Here is a 21,020-nt window from a genome sequence, read left to right on the forward strand (position 1 = left end):
GATTTACTTAATCCAGTTATGTCAACAATTTCCACCTAACTGGGTTGTGTTAGATATAATTAAATCATAATAATAAGCTTCAAATAACTAACTTTTGTAAACCAACATGACTGTATTAAGTAAAACCAACATAACTATTTTTCTTTTGCTTTACTTAATTGTGTTGATTAATGACAACAAAAAGATATTTCATTATACTAACTTATCTCACTTATGTATACGTAACATTGGACCTCCAATACTCCGATGCTGTATTTAGTAAGACCAACTAAACTATACTTTGTATTTCCAACTTAACTGGCTTAAACAAGTAGGGCAACTACTGAACTTTGTTTTATTTAAATGGTTTTCATTGTAACAAAGGTAGTAATTTTAAGTGGACTTACTAAACCTGATTGTGAAAAATTCTCACACAGTAAATTAAAATCACAATCACTTTATTTCTGTGAAATAGTTCATCTATTATCAGTGAAACAACAAAAACCTGGTCAGTTGCATGAACTGAAAATAATGGAGTCCTATAAAGGGTCATTTGTATCACCTTATCAATCAGGGCTCTAGACTAACTTTTTGTACTGGTTGCACTGGTGCGCCCAACTTTTTTTCTTAGGTGCACCAGCACAAAAGTTAGGTGCACCCAAATTTTCAAACGCATCAGTTTTACAGGTTCACTTTTTTTTTTTAAATCACTGTCCATGTAGGCAATATTGACTTGTAAATGATTAACTAACAATCTGGTCAACATGGCCTGGTCTGATGATCTGTTTGCTGCTGCCTGCCGCTGAAAGGCAGTGGGGAGAGGGGGACACTTGGGCAGTGCATTTATCGCCGCATGTAATGTGTTTTATAGATGCATTGTGCTTTTTCAGCCTTTCAATTCAAAATGTATTAGAACCAGTCACAAATACACTATTGCCGGCCATGGTCTTCCCACTCTTTACAGTTAATTATAGTATTATAGTCTCATTATAGTACACTTATAAAAACTATAAAAATAATAATAGAGTAAATGTGTATGTGTGTATATTTGTGTGTGTATATATTTAAAATTATATGTATGTATTTGTGGGTGGGTGGGTGGGGGGGGCTCTAGAGTGTTAGAGTGTAATCTTAAATGCAGTGCATTATATTATCGGCTTTACTGGATCTTTTACACAGAATCGCTTGCGGTGCACTCACTGTATATTTTGATTACATGTATTCTAATATTTCATGGTCTTTTAGTTATTTTTATATCTTACTTTCTATTACTATTACTTACTATTTTACTTTCGCTATCGTCGCACTTTACCGCTAGCATTAGCCACATGCTACTGTAGAGGGTCGGCTCACCTAGTCACTGTCCAGTGGGGATGCTGCGGGTCTTTTGCTGTGCGGTGGTGGAGGTGTGGGAATAAAGGCACGCGACAGGGTAGAGTCACTTTAACTGTTTAGTCAGGAATTCAGTGAGCGTTACAACACTTTAAACTGCCTAGCTCCAGAACCCGAACTTCACTTCTGGTGCCATCCGACGAGTCTCATATACAAGACTAAACTAAACTAACTGCTGAACGTCCGAATGCACGTGCATAAACCGGGTGCTGCATTCTGATTGGCTGAGCTGAATGTCGCTCAAATATCGCCGCTACAATACTGTACCGCCCTTCACTGTCTCTGATTGGTTTAGACCATTATATTGGCCTGATGTGTGTCTGTTGTTGTACCACAGGGAGACTTTCAGAGTAGCGGAGACTTTTTTCCCTTCGAACGGCTGGTCGCACCGGTGCGACCTCAGATTTTTTTTAGTCGCACCATTGAAAAATTAGGTCGCATGTGCGACCAAATTGGTCGCACTCTAGAGCCCTGTCAATCAACATTTTACATCCTCTTACATTGTTCTTCACAAAGTTTTACAATATGCACAAAATAAATAGAAAATGACTCAATTCACTCTCACACAGCTAGCTCAGTTGGCTAACTCTTACATGGCTGATGACTTTCTATATTCTTCATATTGTCAACAAACAAGATTGGCACCCTACTGCACAGGAATAAGTCATAAGGCTTTGGAGACACAGGAAATAATTGTTAAACTCACTGTAGCTTTTGATATCTTCTGGGGGATTTGTCAAAAAAAAAAAAAAATGTAATGATCAGCCCTACCTTTCAGTGTAACAACTATTAGCTAAACTGTCACAAATGTTTTAAACAAACCTTGAACTTGTTTGACTCTTAATGGCACACGAGTATTGCTTTCAAATAACTCCTAGTATGGTTATCTGAGAAAACGTGTCCCTGTTTCTAAAATAAAAAAAAATGAAGAGCTTACTCTTATGAATTACAGTTTAAAAATACACACATTAGATAGCAATTATCAGTTCATATTACATTTTGTTGTCTACCAGTTGATAAACACACCCAATTAAAGAAGCTCATGGAAACGTATGGGACTTGCACAAACCAAAAACTTAAGCTTTCCAACTTTTGAAAAACTTTCAATTTCAGGAAACTGTAAAATCATCATATTAACAATCTTCATATGAAGGATGAACCAATGTAATATGCCACATAGGAAACACTTCAAAATAAAATAAAGAATAAAATAAACAAATACATCTTTTTTTTCCTTGCTGCTTCAGTGGTGTAAAAAAAAAAAACCCTGAACAATTCAAAAAGTGCTCCATACTTTATCAGAACAGCACGTTCAAACCAACATGTCATGCTAAACAGATCACAAACATTAATGAACATTTGCTTGATAATTTGGTGCTTGTGACTTGCACTTCAGGCTCACTCAATATTACCCTTTGTCACCCAAAATGTTTCTTTTACCCTTGTATTTCTACTACATGTTCAAGAAATCTCTTATTGCCCCCTTTTTATTGACATGAAAATGCAACCTCTCACATAGTTTATAATTGTTACGCTCATTCTCTCTCTTTTGTAAACATTCTTAAGTCTGTTCATTGACATCAATCATTAGAAACTAAGACCATGCCACTTCCTACAACACATAACCATAACAGTTTAACATATGGATCCAAAAAGATTTTTTTTTTTTTAGCTCTAAGCCTTCTACTTTGCCACTTCAGAGCATTCCACTAAAAGGCTCCACACTCACTTGTAATGTCGTGTCTACACTGTCCCTTCAAACTTGAGCCTTTTCAGTTCCATTACAAGTTTTTGTAGAACCTCAAATGTTGGTTAAGAATTGTTGGTTAGCTCACTTCCGAGGAGTACATGAGACCAAATAAAATGGCGACTGCATTTGCGACGTTACCAAGGTCGTGAAGCACTTCCACACCTTCAATGATGATTCCAACATCTTCCAGCTCGTCTGTGGGTTCTGCATCTTCAATCTTTGTGGCAAAGATTCCTAGGATTGTCGGACATAAAGTGAGTATGGGTATCGGACAGCACAAGATGTTTTAAAACACTTTTTACTTCTAGTGGTGCTACCCCCTCTAGTATTTTATGCATTATATCTTGACGGGTTTGCTTGATTAGGTTAAATAATGGAAAATCTGCTTTTCCTGTTAACTTCATATGTGGTTTTCAAACTGTTTCTTAAATAGTCTGTAGTTGCCCTTTGAATTTCATAACACTGTTTAATGTGCCTGCTTAATGTCCATTTGACAAAGCTGTCCTCATCAAAGTGAACCTGCATGTCTCAGTGAACTCAGTGTCTGCATTCACAGAATGAAAGTCCAACTCCCTCTTTAAACCCTGTTACCTCATGCTGAGCCAAGGTGTCACCACAAAGAGAGACTAATGCACCACATACAACTGTATATTTGATTGTCACACCATTGTACAGCATATTCAGATCTTCATGTATTCTTTCCAATATCACATCACCACCACACTGAGCAATATCAGCGGCTTTTGTAATGGCAAGTAGACGGATAGCAGCCTATTCCTAAGTATAGTACAGAATTAGAAGTTTGTTTTTGGGATATGTGACCCCAGGGGATTACACAGTTTTATTTCACCTATAAACACTGCTCTGTAACAAGCTCATGGCATGATATAAGGGTGCAGCTGTGAATCAGGCAGCGGAGACTGTACGATAAGCTCCAGTACTTTAAGCTACTGTCTGTTTAGCTCCTGTCTGGCAGTTCAGTTTGGTTCCTCCATGTTCTTCAGATGTTTCCACCTTGTTTACAATCCCAGGAGCCAGTAAACATTAATCAGTTCACCTTTAATTACCAATTAAACTTAAACCAGCAGTTTATTTTTTAATAATTTTTTAATCGTTCTGTCATTCGGAGGTTTTTCATTTCATTTTCTCCAGATGATCAGGAGGAATGATCCCTGTGGAGCGAGGACGTTCTGAAGGACGCCACAGCGCTGCAGAACACAGCAGAGCTGATGAGATGTATTTTGAGGATGGCAGCACCAGTACAGGGTGCACGGTCCAGCGGCTCGTTCTTTTCATTTTCAGCATGTAGACCGGGGACACTGGGGCTACACAACACACACAGACATGTTACAGGAACACTCCAGCCTTTATCTACTTACTAGGATGAAGATCTAGATCTGAAAATAATTAACCTTCATTCTCTACCGTGGTCTCTATCAGTCCCCCATGCTCTTCAGGTTGGATTATGAATGTGGGAGCAATCAGAATGTGTTCATCCTGGACGTTCTGTTGCTGCACCACTTCATCAGAGGACCTGAAGATCTTCTCCAGAACAGCCTGAAGTGGATCTGCTGTAGAAATGAAACCTGATTCAGCACCATGATGGATTAAACACCACACAGCTTAAAAAAAAACCCTTCAAGATGTACCTTCAATCTCTTCTATAACCAGGTTCTGCTTCTCTGTGTTCTTCTCCTCCATGTTCTTCTCCTCCATGCTCGGCTCCACCTGGTTTCTTTCTTCCATCTGTACCACCTGTACCTCTGGTTCCTGCCCTTGGTCCTGCAGAACCTGGGTAATCATCCCTGCGTTCTCCTCATTTCCCACCATCTGATTTTTCTCCACGGTCATCTCCTTCTGCCTCTCCTTCTTTTTGCGTCTCTGCCACCATTTCTTCTTCTTCTCCTTCTTCTCAGGTTTGGGTCTGTGCGGCTCCTCGTCGTCAGACAGGGCGCTACAACACCACAACTTTTTGAACCAGAACATTTTAGCTGCTGCTGCTTCGATGCTCCGTCTCAAAGTGAAGCAGCACCAGCACAGGAACTCAGATCAGAGCTTGTAGAATGTTGTGACATCATCATGATGTCACAGTGTGTGCTGGAGCTGAGAGCAGAGCTGATGATCACAGCACCACTCAGTGTCTTTAACATTTACTTCAGATGTGGACACGCCCAGTGTAGATCTGTATAGCCAAAAATATGTGGACACCCCCAGAGATCACACACACACACACACACCAATCTACACAGCATTTCTACTGTAAATGTAACTGAAGTTAATATTACTGACCACACCCTGAATAGATTTTTGTATTTGTGTGTATGTACATTTGTGTGTGTGGTTATGTACATGTGTGTGTGTGTGTATATATATATATATATATATATATATATATATATATATATATATATATATATATATATATATATATATATATATATATATATATATATATATACATATATATATATATATATATATATATATACATATATATACAGTCATGTGAAAAAGTTAGGACACCCCATGTAGTGTTGGGCGGTATTTTCATACCGTCATACCATCTTCAGAAAATATGGCAGTATACGGTATTACCGTAAGTATTTTCTGGCCAACTTCGACATCACTGAGAAGCGGGTTTCATTTGATTTCCACCAAATAAGCGGGTCTTCATTTCTGTGGATTACAGGCTCACTGCAATAAGCAGAAAGCTCTGATGCTGCTGTTGTCTGCAGAAGGCTGCCCAACGTTACTTTCTTTTTAGGCGGTCCAGACTGTCCATCTCTCTCCTGTCCTTCCTCTTCTCGCTCCTCCACTGCACGCGCTGCCGGTTCTGATCACATCTCCAACATCTCTTCCACTAACCAAGTCTTCATCTCAGCCAAGGAAGCATCATCCGTTTCATATTCACCACGGTATCGAGGGTCGAGAAAGGTACTTCTGCGCAGCAATTTTCAGACGTCATTATTTTTATATTTGGCCTCCAGCTTGCCCATGGTCCCAGCTTTTATGGCTTTGGTTAGCGGCACATCGTTATCTGAGACAGCCAGTATGTCTTCACTGCTCAGCTTAAGTATGGGGAGTACAGATGAGCTGGACACATAAGTATTTCCAGACAAAATATCAGTAAATGCACTAACTGGTTTCAGTGCAGCATTGATAGCCTGTAGAACATCTGTGTCTTGCCATGTCAGAGAGATACTGCTTCGTCTTTCATCAGCCAGAATGTGACGGATAGCTTGCGCCTGTTCAAGGATCCGCTCAATCATTGCCTGCTTGGAGCCCCAACGTGTAGCACAGTCCTTTTTGACCACAGTCAAATTTATAATAAAATGATCTCTTAGTATTCATTATTACAAATTGTTGCCTAAAAACACGTCTCATAACAATTATTAAAAATAATCTTGGCTATTGCAGTAGAATACATTTTAAATGCATTTATAAAATATAAGCCTATCTAAAAATATTTTATTTTATATAGACTCAAAACAATTGTTTTTGTTAATTCATTTATCATTTAATTTGTTTCATTTTAATTAGTGTAGCAATAGTTTATCATGTATTATTATTGTTATTTTTTATTATTCTTATTTAAAAATCGCCTTACTTTTTAGCTTTATTTTAGCTATAGTTTTATAATTATAATTATAAATAATTATAATTATTTTACTGTTATTCTTATTATTTTTCTTCGTATATTAAAATTTTTTATTTATAGTATTTTATATTATTTGTTATTTTTCTGGTTTAAAAATTACCTTTTTATTATTTTTCTATGGTTCTATAATTTATAGTTATTTTACTTTATTATTTTTCTTCGTATATTTTAATTTTTTATTCATAGTGGCTGCAATATTAGCTCCATTGTCCATAGTTATGGCTGACAGTTTATTCTCATCCAGTTGACATTCTCGGAGCGCGTCAGCAATGTTGGTAGCTGTGTGACTTTCTGGGAAAAAGGTTGTTTCGAGACATTTAGACTGTAGTTTCCAGTCGGGTGTGATGAAGTGGGCTGTCAAGGACATGTATGGTGTCATATTCACTGATGACCACATATCTGTTGTCAACGAATAGCTGTCTGCTTTCGATATCAGCACCTGTACATTTTGTCGAACTCTGTTATCGTCACCTTCTTAAAATAATGGCCTAAGTCATTTTTGGACCAAAATGATATTTTTGCCTAAATCACCTCTTCACCATGCTGTCCACCTCTGGTAAAATCGCCTATGTCCTTAGTTTAACAGATCATGTGATTCTACCCCTGTAATAAAATGGCCTATGTCAAGAGTGTGACTTGGGCAATTTTATTTTGCCTAAGTCAAAAGACAATATGACTTAGGCAATTTTAGACGCTTTTCAAAATGGCAGCTGCTCTACACAGAAGAAAACTCTACCCAGCCCATGAAGTTATTTCCATGATTCAGGACTCATTCTCTATTGGTAAGTAATGACATTTCCTATAAGACTAATAATACTATAAATATTGCATAGATATATATCTTTTTATTCAGTCTCTTTAGCCAGTATTTTAGTAAGTAAACTAGCTAAATCAATGAAGCTAGCATTTAGCAAAGAATAGAAAGTCTCCAGAATCTGTGGCTGTGACAAGTGATAGACTTTTCTGTTAAAACTTTATTTTCTTTATTTCATAAATAGTAATAATTTTTCAACCCACATTAAATTTTATAAATCTTGAACATAGTATTAGTAATTCTTAATAAAAAATTACTAAAGTAATTTGAGCAGTATTGCAGTACACTTTGTTTTACAGCTTGCAAGCATGTTCTTGATATAGCTTAACATCAAATTATTATTTTTATTTATTTATTTATTTTCCTAGGAGAATTACTCGACACTAATTATGTCTCTTCCATGGAAGATGACAATGGGACTGTCATGGAAGGCATGAGACAGCATGTACCAGGCCATGAGTCTGTTTCTGATAAAGCAGAAAATACCTTAAAGACTCCTATTGATATTGTTAAGAATGCCAAGCAGACAAATCCACATCACGAAGAGGACATATCTGATGATGACGACGTCATCCGGGATCCAGATTATACCCCATCCTGTGCTGAGGCCTCTTTGCCTGAACATGAAGACAGACTAACCATGGTGGCAACTTCTCTATAACAGGAGAATGTTAATTTAAATTCAGCCAAAAGGAAAAGAAATAAACGGCTTAGTCCGGGAACATGGAAGCAAAATGAATCCAAGAAGAAACGCCTCAAAGGCATGTCTTACAAGAGCAAAGGTGGCAAAGAAATAAGTGCCAAGACTTTGCGTCCTCCTTGCACCTCAAAATTCTGTGAGCGAGTCTCAACTCGAGACTGCCAAGCCATTACAGAAGAGCAGCGGCAGTACATATTCCAGAGGTTTTGGACAATGAAAACCTGGGAAGAACGTCGATTATATGTTACAACAATGGTCACAAAGGTTAACACAAAGCAAAAGAAAGTTGCTGAGGGATCCAGACGCAGTTCTTCATTGTCCTACCAACTAAAGATTCAAAATGGAAGGAGTATTAAAGTGTGTAAGGCATTGTTTTCCTCTACACTTGGTCTCCCTGAAAGAACCATTACACACTGGCTAAGCAAAGACTCCATCATACATGACGAACAAGCAGCAGCACCACCATCTAAATCTGGACCTAAAAGAGGCAAGCATGCAAAGCTTGAAACTGATGTCAAGGATTTTCTTAAGGACTGGTTGAGGGACCTGCCAACTGTTGATTCACACTACTGCAGAAGCACAGAGACCTACAAACACAAGAAGTTCCTTCACCCAGGCACAACCATCTCCCAACTGCATTGGGAATATCAACAGACAGCTGCAACTGCTGGAGTGAGAGCTGTTGGAATACGATATTTCACAGATGTGTTCCATGAAGACAATTATTCTGTGTTCATTCCACGAAAAGATCAGTGTAATATTTGTGTTTCATTCAAGCATGGGAATATCAGTAAGGCTGACTATGATGCCCATGTCACCCAAAAAGATAAAGCAAGGCAAGCGAAATCCCGTGACAAAGATTCTGCAAATAATGAGAAGTCAGTTTGGACAATGGACCTGCAAGCTGTGCTGCTGTGTCCAAAGACCCAAGCCAGCAGCCTGTATTACAAAACAAAACTGCAGGTACATAACTTTACACTCTTCAACTTAAGGTCAAAGGAAGGGTACTGCTACATTTGGGATGAAACTGAAGGCGACCTCAGTAGTGAAGTGTTTGCACATCTTCAATATCGCCATTTTGAACGTGTGATTAAAGACCATCCAGAACTGAAAGAGATCATAGTGTGGAGCGATGGTTGCGGTTATCAGAACCGCAACGTATGTGTAGCCAATGCATTTTGTGAGCTTGCAAGGAAATATGGGATAGTAATAACACAGAAATACCTTGTTGCAGGGCACACACAAATGGAGTGTGACAGCATGCATAGCACTATTGAACGCAAACTAGTTACTGATATCTTCACTCCAAGAGACTACCTCATCATACTCCAGACTGCAAGAATCAGGCCATCACCGTATCATGTGAAAATGCTCAGACATGACGAGTTCCTGAAACTGAATGCATCTTACTTTATTAGCATCAGACCAGGCAAAAAAACTGGAGATCCAACTGTGCATGATTTGCGGGCTCTTCAGTTTAGCAGTGAAGGCAAGGTCCATTTCAAGCTGTCCTTCTCAGAAGAAGTGTGGGAAGAACTGCCACAGAGAATACAGGTACCAAATAAGCCAATAGCATGGATTAGAATATTTCCATGTGCTCTGCCAATCAAGGAGAGAAAGTTCCAGGACCTCCAGTCAGTGAAACACATAATGCCTGTTGAGTGTCATCCCTTCTTTGACAGTTTGCCACATTAAAAGGCATTAGTCAAAAACCCAGCATTGAAAAGCTTGAAGAAGTGATAAGAAGCATGTTTCCTCAGGATTATGCTTAGTTAGTTCGTTAGTTACTCTTCATTGTTTACAAAGTTGAAAGTTTAAAATTGTTTAAGTTACAAAGAAATGTTCAGGAATTTGCCTAAGTCATTTATTTCTCTTATGTTGCATAATTGACAGACATTCTTGTAAGTATGTTAAAAGTCATCTATTGTTATACCCTTTTTCAGTAAAAGAATTAATAAAAATCATATTTTCTATATTTTGTTCAGTTTTTTGTGTTTCCTGAAAAACCTGAAAAAATTACTTAGGCCATTATTTTAGGAAGGTGACGTTATTTAAGTCTGGAACTGCTGTTTTACAAAAGTAATTCCTTCCAGCCAATTTAAACTGGCAATCAAGTGTTTGAATCATGGTTTTAAATGATGGTTTTTCCAGCGTGTGGAACAATACCATTTCTTTAGCAAGTTATTTTGTCACCGCTGATGTACATGCCTTCCATCATGCACTGTCCTTTTTGTATTTTGTTGATTTGGCGAAAGCTCCAGTTACAGTTTGTTGTGACAATCGGGTCGAGCCTTTTCCAGCAGTGGCCACATGGCTCTTTGAGGTCGTCGACGTCTGTGCCACAATTGAAGGGTGCTTAGTTTTTTAGATGAGATTGCATGTTCGATGTGTTTCCATCTAATACTGTTTTTAGGCAGATCTTGCATATTGGTTCATCAAGGTTTTCTGGCTCCCCTTTTTCATTTGGAACGAATCCAAAATGCTGCCAAACTGCAGCAGTGGCATTTTTCAAACCAGATTGTGTTATTATGCTACATTAACAATAACACTTGATTGAAAAAAAATCACTAACTTCTTATTTATTTACATTATATGCCAATTTTTTTTTTCAACAGTACAGTTAAAACCTGTTTCTCTGAAGCTTCTCCAGTTCTTGGTGAAAATGTTCATGTATGTGTCAAGCATACTCCATCCCAAACCATGTGAGGCCAAGTTATAATTCTGACTGTTTGCTTTTATGGAGTCTGCAGTCCTCTGTAGCATGTCCCTGATGGATAAAAAAGAAAAGGAAAAGGTTACCAGATAAAGATAAAATATGCTTAATTTAAATGTTAAAGGATATAGGGTAAACTAAGCTTAATTTATGGTAAAATGACTGCTTCTTACTTCAATTCATGAAGTTTTCCAACTAAAACTGCTAGATTACTATGGTCAACTATTGATACTTTGGAGAACTGGATGTTGTTTGCAGCCAGTCGGTCATCGCTTTGTCTGAAGTCTCTTGCTTCACCTTCAAAAAAGAAAATGGTCATATTTGGAGGACAATTTCTGACCAAAAGATAAAGTTATTATTGTGTTAATACCTTGTTTTTAAATTAAGCATGTTGATGTGATCTGATCTAAAGTATGTGACTCTGTCTACAGCAGGGTTTTTCAGTTCCATTCCTGGAGCATGTGTCTACCCTAGTGAAAGTGTACTTAAATGTACTTAAAATATACTAAGATTCATCTAAGTATACTATAAATAAACTAGCAAATGTATGTACTTATTTCAAACATGTTAAAAATATATTAATGTCATACCCTGGTCAAAATATCCTATAGGATTTTCAGTATTTCCAATACAGTCCTATATGATTCCAAAAATCCTATAGGACTTTTTGTTTTTTTCCTATTAGAATTCAATTGGATTCTAAATATTCTACTGTCTCCCTGTTGTATATGAATATATATTTAATGTATATGAAATAATTATATTTAACCTTGTAGTTATCATTAAAGAATGTATACACAAATATGGAAGTTGACAGTAATGCAATATCTTCAGAATAATTAATAAATTATTCATAATTACATGTTTATTTGCAGGTATTCACTATACAACAATAATACATGGATACATATAAATATATGCATATATATATAGTTATATTTTACAATATTCCATTATTGTTGTCTGGCCCATTTAAGCAGTTAAGTTAGTTATGAAAAACAAAAATAGAAGGAATAAGAATTAACAAATGAATTGTTCAAAAATAAGAATACATCTAAACAAAGTTATTTAGTAACTCATTCATACATTCAGAAATTTGGCTAATTTCTCTGTTTTTTTTTTAGATATTTGATCTCACCAACACATGACGTGTATATCTTTACTTGACCAAAAGCTGATTTTCATGCATTGCATATGCTGTGTTTAATCTACTCTCACAAATATTGACTTAGTCTATTTCTATACTGTTTGGCTGTAATGACACATACATATTTTTGTGAATTTTTTCCAATAAAACTACTTTGCGGACCACATCACTTGGTTTCACAGCTATTCTTGTTGTAAGTCTAACAATTTTTAAATGTGCCACTGCCTCTGAGCCAAACCGTGCTGTTTCCGTTTGGAAAAGCTGTACCAAAAACACTGGATTGTTATTATTTTCTTTTGGGATATTTATTATTGACTTTATTACCCCAATGCTACCATTTTTCAGCTCAGTAGTATAGCTATTGTGTTTATGCCCTTGTCCATATGCCTCTGTTGTGAACACCTTTCCCCTTAAAACAGCCCGGTCATAAAATTCAGGAGTCATATTGGTCTTCTGAATGCTACAAAATGGAAGTAGCAATGAGCATTCTGTTTCTTCCAGTGACTTCAGACAGGGACAACCCAGCAAAACAATGTCATTAATTTTCTTTGCTTTTCATGTCAGAGGATAGCCAGCTATCCAATCATTAACAATTTTGTCAACTCTGTGTGAGACAACCAACAGTGTGAGATTTCCTGAGTAACTTGGGTAAAGACTGAAAGATGGTAAAACGCAGAGCTATTTGCCTTGGTATAGATTGTGTCCCATGGCATAACTGCATAAGTTTTTGATTATGGCCTTCGAATGGAAATGTAGATGTTGACCATAATGGTCCATGTATTTTCACAGAGAATGGCAAGTGAGTCAGTAGATGTACATTGAAAGACATGTGACACATGTTTCTGGCATCTGACAGACAAATTTGTTCAGTTTTCTAGGGGCGTCTGCAAAGTCACACTCTGAAATTTTCTCTTTGAGAAGACAGAAGACTGCACTGACCAAAAGTAACCAGTGTTTCAAGTATTTGGCTGGCAGGATCATTTGCAGCACTAGTAAGCTACAAAAAAGTAACCAGCTCCGGCGTTCTGCAGCTTTGCACAGTCTGTGGAACTCTGGGTACATCAGAGGGTGGTGAGATGGAGAGCAACCTTTGATCAACAATGTCTTTTGAGGTTCCAATATACCATGCACAGTCATGATATTTGCTGTTGAACCAGAGATCTAAATACTGTTTTGTCACTCCAAGCAGTACACAGTGCATATAATCTACAGGGAAATTCTTCACTATATCAAAACCAGTTGAGCTGCTCAGGAAAATCAATGGTGACAGTGACTTAATGCCTAGGATATGATCAACACCCTCTTCAATGGCCTTCTGTCCACATTCCACGACATGTTCATGGCTTCTCATTTCAGCCTGTACAGCAGGATACACCCTTGTGTAGCCTCTTCCCTTTGCCACAACCATTCCTTCACTGAGACAGAAATCACAACCATATGCACCATTAAACTGGTGAACACTCTGAAGCATGCACCTGGCCACTGCATCACATGTACAAGCTACAGGGAACACTCTTGAAACTCTTGTAATGCCTGTTTTTGGATGCACCCATTTGACACCATGTGTGTTACTCTCTTTAATATCTTCTACAAATTGTTAATATCTTCTACAAAATGTGGACATTTCTGGCTTTCCACGTCCAAACCAGACACCTGCCAGCAGCAGATTTTTATAACACACTTTAGCTGGAAGTTCATTTATTACACAGCAAATTGGCCACAGAGAGTATGATGAAGAATTGAAAACAGAAATACAATCACAATTCCAAAGCAAGGACACATCACCACAACTAAAGTTTGTGATTCCTTTAAGCATTTCACTGTGATGTACACGTATGTCTGTATGCTCTACAATAGGGCAGTCCTCCCTTTGTAGGATGTCTCTGATCTGACTGTCAAGTGATACACTAATAAAAAAGTTACCTTCCCTAAGATTTTTATCAGTGTCACTTTTATCACCACAGGCCATACAATGTGTATTCTGCTTGGGTAGACACATTCCACAGCCTTCACAAAAAAAAATGTATGGTAATAGAATCTGCTGGGTTTTTAAACAGTGTTTTAAATATATGGAGAGAATGTGGCAAAATGTTATTTGCTGGTAGGAGGTGGCTTAGTAGTTTTAAATTATCTTCTACAGCCAGGGCCGGAGTGGGCCCCTTTTTCAGCCCGGGAGTTTCATGCCCAAACCCGGCCCACTTTTTCCATGGAGGAGGAATTTGAATAAATGAAACAGCAGCTAGCTCTTACAATGCCTTTTTATTGGGTATATAACAGAAAACACTTCACTTAAACATGTTTAATTCAAATTTAAATCAGATAAAGATTTAAAAGGTAAAAAAATGTGATAAAAACGAAAACGTATTTAAATTTGTACAGAAGCAATAATTTGAAATAAAAATAATTTGAAAGTAAAATTGCATTTGTCTTCCCAACAGAGAGGTGCTCTATTGTTAGGTTTACACTAAACTCTTAAGTAGCTTCACTGCACACATATTTAGTAGGCTACCTACAGCATCAAAAGCCTCCTAAGCAGTTCACTGGTTTCTGCAACTTTATGAATAACAGTGTCATTGTCTATAGACATGAAACATGGCTTATCTGCTGCTCTGAGGCTAAAAAAAACATTTAATTAAGGGTTAGCCTATTTTGCTGAATAACATAACATGCTTGAAGTTTTTTTTTTTTTTTACAATTTAGCCTATATTATGATGGTGTAAAATTGATAGTGATTTAGGCTATTTGTCTCCATTTGTTAAAATAAAATAGGCTATCGTGCTGACATCTCTCTGAATGTCTGAACAACTTAACATATATCATGTATATTCTCTACATAATATTTTACATTACAAATAATTATCTTAGTTTAAATAACTCTGTTAGACTATCCTCTACCTGTCCCTTCAGTAGTCATGGCCTCCTCGGGATCATCAGTACAGTAGCGTCTGAACAAAAACATTCCATTTATGAGTTAGGCTATTTAATATATTACACTTCAAATTCTGTTTATTATTTTCAGCTTGAAACTGAATATTTGTGATTAATGGTGTGTAGTGGGTTCTACAAAATAAACTACGCTAAGTTGACATTGCAAATGTTGCGCAATAACCTTACAGTGACAATACAAAATTATTTCCATATCTCTCTTTACCGGCTGCAACTGGGGTCTGTGCTCTGGAAAACAGGTCTATTAATTTGGCAGCATCTTCTTCCAACGCCTTTCTCTTTTTTAACCTGGCCTTTTCGGCTCCACCTGGCCTCTTCCTGCCCTCCATCACCACCGTCTGATGGTTTACGCTATTCTGTTGCTATATTTACTTTTACCGCCGCTCCAGAAAAGACGCGTGGGCCCAACCAACTTAAACATTTGGGAGGGGGGAATTCCCTCAGATGGTAGAACCCATCTAATCTACTGCGATGTAGGGGCTGCACTGTCAAATGAATGGAGAATGAATGCAAGAAGAAGATTAGATAAGTGACAGATAAGTGTCAAAATTATTTTTCCCAACCGGCCCAAACTCGAGATTGACATGAGCCGGCCCATCGGGAATCCTCCCGAATCTCCCGATTAGCCACTCTGGGCTTGCCTCTCTCCTCAACACAGTATCCATTAAAGTGCTCATCAAAGTACAGTGTGTCAACACTACCAGCTAGTATGAAAGCATGCTCTTCATGTATTATTATACTACAGAATTTTTTTTTAACTCTGGAAGATCATATAATCCAGTGCAAACAAACAAAACAACCTCATACTTAGTACCATAATTTCTGACCCAGTTAGTAGTTGAAACATCAGAAAATGCCTCCAATTGTAATGTCTGTCTAAGTACTTCTCCACCCTCCAAGCTAGATAGTGTTTGTGTTCTTGTAGGACCAAACTCAAATCTCTTGAAATAATAGTTCACATAGTGAAATGCCAATTGATGCTGATGCTGCTTTACTAAAGATTTTATGAGATTTTTTACAGACCTTTTGAAAACACGGTGTTTAACCTCAAATCTCATACACCAAATATGTGTGAGAGGGCCGATTTTTTAATACACCGTCGATTTCCTATCAGGATACAGTAATTTGAACCTATTATGGTGATCACAGATCAAATGTTTCAAGTAACATATCATCCCATCAGTTACAGTTGGGGAGAACACTATGTTGACTATCTGTATCAAAAGGAGAAGTAGTTTGACTGTTACCCCTTTCAATGACATAACCAAATATAAGGGGAGAACACACCATGACTGGACAGCATTCAACCTCAGGTGTTTGCTATTGTCATCCAATTGTAAGCCACTTGGTTTGTTTTTGTGTTCTGGGTAACCATAATTAAAGCTTTGTATTCTGTCAGACAAAGTGTTCACAGAAACATAGCCCTGTTTAATAAGGTAAAGAAAAAGCAGCTTAAGTTCATACTGTACAACACCCTTGAACAAATCGTACATGATGTCAACAGTATAGTTGTCAGAGCTATGAAAATACTGTAAAGAATTAAACACACAATACTTTTTAACATCAAATACAGGATTTTCATTTAGTACCTTACAATGTTCAGTGTGAAGTTCTTTTGAACAGAAAATTACACCAGGATGATCCTCAGTAAATCTTCAGTGTTCTTCAATGATCAGGACTCTCACAGGACCACCACAGAGCAGGTATTATTTGGGTGGTGAATGATTCTCAGCACTGCAGTGACACTGAGACATGGTGGAGGTGTGTTAGTGTGTGTTGTGCTTGTATGAGTGGATCAGACACAGCAGCGCTGCTGGAGTTTTAAAACACCCTACTGTCACTGTTGGACTGAGAATAGTCCACCAACCAAAAATATCCAGCCAACAGCGCCCCGTGGGCAGCGTGCTATGTCCACTGATGAAGATGTAGAAGATGACCAACTCAAACAGCAGCAATAGTTGAGCGATCGTCTCTGACTTTACATCTACAAGGTGGACCAACTAGGTAGGAGTCTATTAGACTTAATAGAGTGGACAGTGAGTGGACACAGTATTTAAAAACTCCAGCAGCGCTGCTGTGTCTGATCCACTCATACCAGCACAACACACACTAACACACCACCACCATGTCATTGTCACTGCAGTGCTGAGAATCATCCATCACCTAAATAATACCTGAATAGGCTAAAAAAGTATGCAGAGAAACAGATGGACTACAGTCAGTAATTGTAGAACTACAAAGTACTTCTATATGGTAAGTGGAGCTGATAAAATGGACAGTGTGTGTAGAAACAAGGAGGTAGTTTTAATGTTATGGCTGATCAGTGTATATACTGTATATATATATATACAGTATATATATATATATATATATATATATATATATATATATATATATATATATATATATATATATCTTCTATATTGCATGGACATGATTTAGCATACAAAACATATGCCATTGCATTTTATTGTCAAGTATTAAGTTATTTATTTATCCAAGTAGTTTTTTTTCCCTTTTATTAAAAGTAACACATATCTTTGGTTTGGTTTTTGTATAGTATAGTGAGATTTCCTGTCACTGTGGGCTGCAGAGCACAGTAGTAGAGAGCAGAATCTGATACTGCAGCAGAGGAGATGATCAGATCCACTCGATTTTTATCTTCATTTATCTTTACAGAAAACTTAGAACCTGGAGCTTCTTTTTGATATTCAGCAACCAGAATAATGAACTCTGGTCTGAATGTGGAGTACTGACGATACCACTGCAGGTTATTATTTCCACCAGATCCTTTGTAATTGCAGGATAAAGTGACAGAGTTTCCTTCCATGCCAGTTTCAGTGGTAGAAATTGTTTTAATTTCCTGTGTGGAGATATAACCTGTTAAAATGAAAGAGAAATGTTCATTTAATGTAGTGTTAATGTAGAGATTTAGATCCAGAACCCTTGTAAGTAAATCATAGAGATCGGACTGTAGGAGGAAACTCTGTAAGGAACTTCCATCAGATAATACTTGAAGATGCATTTTAATTTTAATGTTAAGTTGAAGTCATTTTTTTTAACAAGTTTATATTCTGCTAATAAGCAATAAAATGAAAGGTCTTTAATACATGCTATATGAAGTGTGTTTACTCACCTAAAATAAGGAAATAAAGAAACACAAATCCAACAAACAATGCCATGGCTGAACGGCAGAATCATATAGCTTAAAGCCTGCTGTCATTCTTAAACATATTTGAACCTCCTTCTCTCTTCAGCTTCCTTTTCCAACAGTGCAGCTCTGTTAGTGATTAGTAAAATGTAAATGGAGTCTGCCATCATGTGTTTACTTTCGCTCCCTACAGCTGTGTGAACAGAAAAAAAAGAAAGAAAAGCAAAACAAAAGGAATGGTTTCCATATTTTTAAGAACAGTAAAGTATGGAGGTGAGAGCATTAAGATAACTGTCCTACATCTTTTCAAATGGTGCTGTAATTTACAGCAGTGATTTTGCAGTAGTTATACTAATGTTACTACTGAAGTACTAATATTAATTTGTCTGAATAATTTTCCTTATCAAATTTGCTTTATTAAAATTTATGTTTTGTATGAGTTTAAAGTGAAATTAAGTAAATATACACGCTGTAAACATATTTTAAACAAACAAACAAAACATTTGCTGAATACCCCCCCCCCCCCCCCCCCCCCCCCCCCCCTTACCTTCACAAAGTACTACATGAGTAAATGACCACTTTCTTAATATTGTGTTGGTCCCCCTTTTGCTGCCAAAACAGCCCTGACCTGTTGAGGCATGGACTCCACTAGACCCCTAAAGGTGTACTGTGGTATCTGACACCGAGATGTTAGCAGCAGGGCTTTTGGGTGGCTAAACCACATCAGAATTAAACTGTTGCTAAAAATTAATGCTCGAATAAATGTACACATTAAAGAGGGTCCATGTGCAAAATTATACTGTCTTATAATTATACATTTAGCATTACTGTATAACTAAAATTACATAATTACAATTACATAATTAACATGACTGTTTTTTAGACAAGAGACACACACAACTACACCAATAAGAAAAAAACACAACTCAATGTAGGATTTAAAAAAAAGCCCTACAAAACATAAATAAGTCTTAAATTACTTATAATATAATTACTCATGAATTAATAACAAATCAAAGTTAATATAAAAAATATGATATTATTACAGAGGTCTGTAAGCACAGAATAAGGTTATATTAAGATCAACATTATATATAACTATAAAAATCCACAATAAGTGTACATTTGTAAATTTGTGTAAAGTGTAAATTTGTATTATATCACATATAATAACATATATCAAGTTTTATTGAGAATATTGTACATGTAATGTAGGTGTTTGGTTTTTGTACTGTATAGTATGATTTCCTGTCACTGTGGGCTGCAGAGCACAGTAGAAGAGAGCAGAATCTGATACTGCAGCAGAGGAGATGTTCAGATCCACTCGATTTTTATCTTCATTTATCTTTACAGAAAACTTAGAATCTGCAGCTTTTTTTTTATATTCAGCAACCAGAATAATGAACTCTGGTCTGAATGTGGAGTACTGACGATACCACAGCAGGTTATCATTTCCTGATCTACTGTAATTACAGGATAAAGTAACAGAGTTTCCCTCCAAGACATTTTCAGTGGTAGAAACTGATGTAATAGTCTGTGCAGAGGTATAAACTTAAAAAAAGGAAAAGAAATGTTCATTACATTAAAAACAATAAAAAACATTAGATTATTAAAAATACATTAAATATAATATTATTTCTCACCTAAAATGACTGAAAGAAGGCAAACAAAACCAACCAATGCCATGACTGAACTGCAGACTAGTGCAGCTTAAAGCCTGTTATCATTCATATACTGTACATGTTTGAATCACTTCCTTTCTTCAGCTTCTCTTTCCAACAGTGCAGCTCTGTTACAGTGTTTAGTAAAATGTAGATGGAGTCTGCCATCATGTGTTTACTTTACTTCCTACATCTGTGTGCAGAAAAAAACAATTTTCAGCTGTTCTACAACTAATCAGTTTGGTTATTGTAATATTCAGGTAAATTTAATAGACGTTAAATCTAAGATAATGTTACAACACAACAAAGCATTAAATACAAAACAAGCAAAAAAAAAAAAAAAACAGCTTCTGTCAAAAGCTTCAAGAAATTCCTACTAGTAACTGATTGTCATGGTCATTTTTAGCTTCCCATATTTATTAGGATTAGAAGAAAATGTGTCCATGTCTGATTTTCTCTCAGAAATCACTCATTCTTGGGTGATTTTCCCCGGCGTCTATTAGCAAACGTACAAGTTTTGGGTTGCCAAATTTTTGTAAACAAGTTAAAGCGAGACGCATCTCCTCAACAGAAACGTAAAAATACTGATTTATGGACAGGGTGTCGTGTAACGATTTACTAATGAGTCATTGAAAACGTTTATCCTGCAAAAGTTAAGGTTGTGTATGTGTCCTGATAAAATCCGGGTGGATCCCTTCTTTAATCCCCTGCTCTTTCACTAAAGAACGTTGACTTATCAAAATGTCTCTTCAAAATGTTTCACAGTGTGCAATTAAAAATCAAAGGTGGCATTAAATTGGTAAACATGTAAATTCTGTCTAATTACATGGGGTTACAAAGGTACTTTATGAAAACCGCACAAAGCTTTCAAATGCTTCCTAGTCCTGACAGTTGACTAATTAAAATAAGTTTTTACTATTTGAAGCCTTTAAATATTGTTCATGTTTTAACTCTTTAAAAAGAGGTTATAACCAGTCTATGTACTGATACTGGAGGTTTTGATAGTTTTGTAATGCAAGCACTGACCACACTTACCAGCTCAACCAGACAACATAGTTTTGAAGGTCAGTCACGCAGATCAAAGTAACACAAAGACTCTTGTTCCCGCT

The 21,020-nt window shown here is 36.8% G+C and overlaps 1 protein-coding gene across 2 annotated transcripts; it reads right to left on the reverse strand.

The window, feature by feature from the left end:
• Window positions 1-4,209: 4,209 nt before the first annotated feature.
• LOC134311428 (uncharacterized) lies at window positions 4,210-5,146 on the reverse strand. Of its 2 annotated transcripts, none has more exons than XM_062993067.1 (3): window positions 4,771-5,146; window positions 4,534-4,689; window positions 4,210-4,446 (listed from the first exon to the last, which is right to left on the reverse strand). In XM_062993067.1, the coding sequence occupies exons 1-3, from the start codon at window positions 5,105-5,107 to the stop codon at window positions 4,256-4,258; spliced, it is 684 nt and encodes a 227-aa protein (XP_062849137.1). In that variant the 5' UTR covers window positions 5,108-5,146; the 3' UTR covers window positions 4,210-4,255. The 2 variants fall into 2 exon arrangements, with proteins under 2 accessions (XP_062849137.1, XP_062849136.1); XM_062993066.1 differs by having other exon boundaries at window positions 4,534-4,692.
• Between the last annotated feature and the right edge of the window lie 15,874 nt (window positions 5,147-21,020).

Source organism: Trichomycterus rosablanca, chromosome 4 (assembly GCF_030014385.1).
Source record: "Trichomycterus rosablanca isolate fTriRos1 chromosome 4, fTriRos1.hap1, whole genome shotgun sequence".
Lineage (NCBI taxonomy): Eukaryota > Metazoa > Chordata > Actinopteri > Siluriformes > Trichomycteridae > Trichomycterus > Trichomycterus rosablanca.

Bases quoted from the DNA above. Each gene is read 5' to 3' on its own strand.
- LOC134311428 (XM_062993066.1), bottom strand. From the start codon at position 5,107: ATGTTCTGGTTCAAAAAGTTGTGGTGTTGTAGCGCCCTGTCTGACGAC. The intron at 4,693-4,770 runs GTACATCTTGAA...TCATTTCTACAG, and splicing joins GGTTATAGAAGAGATTGAAG to CAGATCCACTTCAGGCTGTT. The intron at 4,447-4,533 runs GTTAATTATTTT...TGTGTTGTGTAG, and splicing joins GACCACGGTAGAGAATGAAG to CCCCAGTGTCCCCGGTCTAC.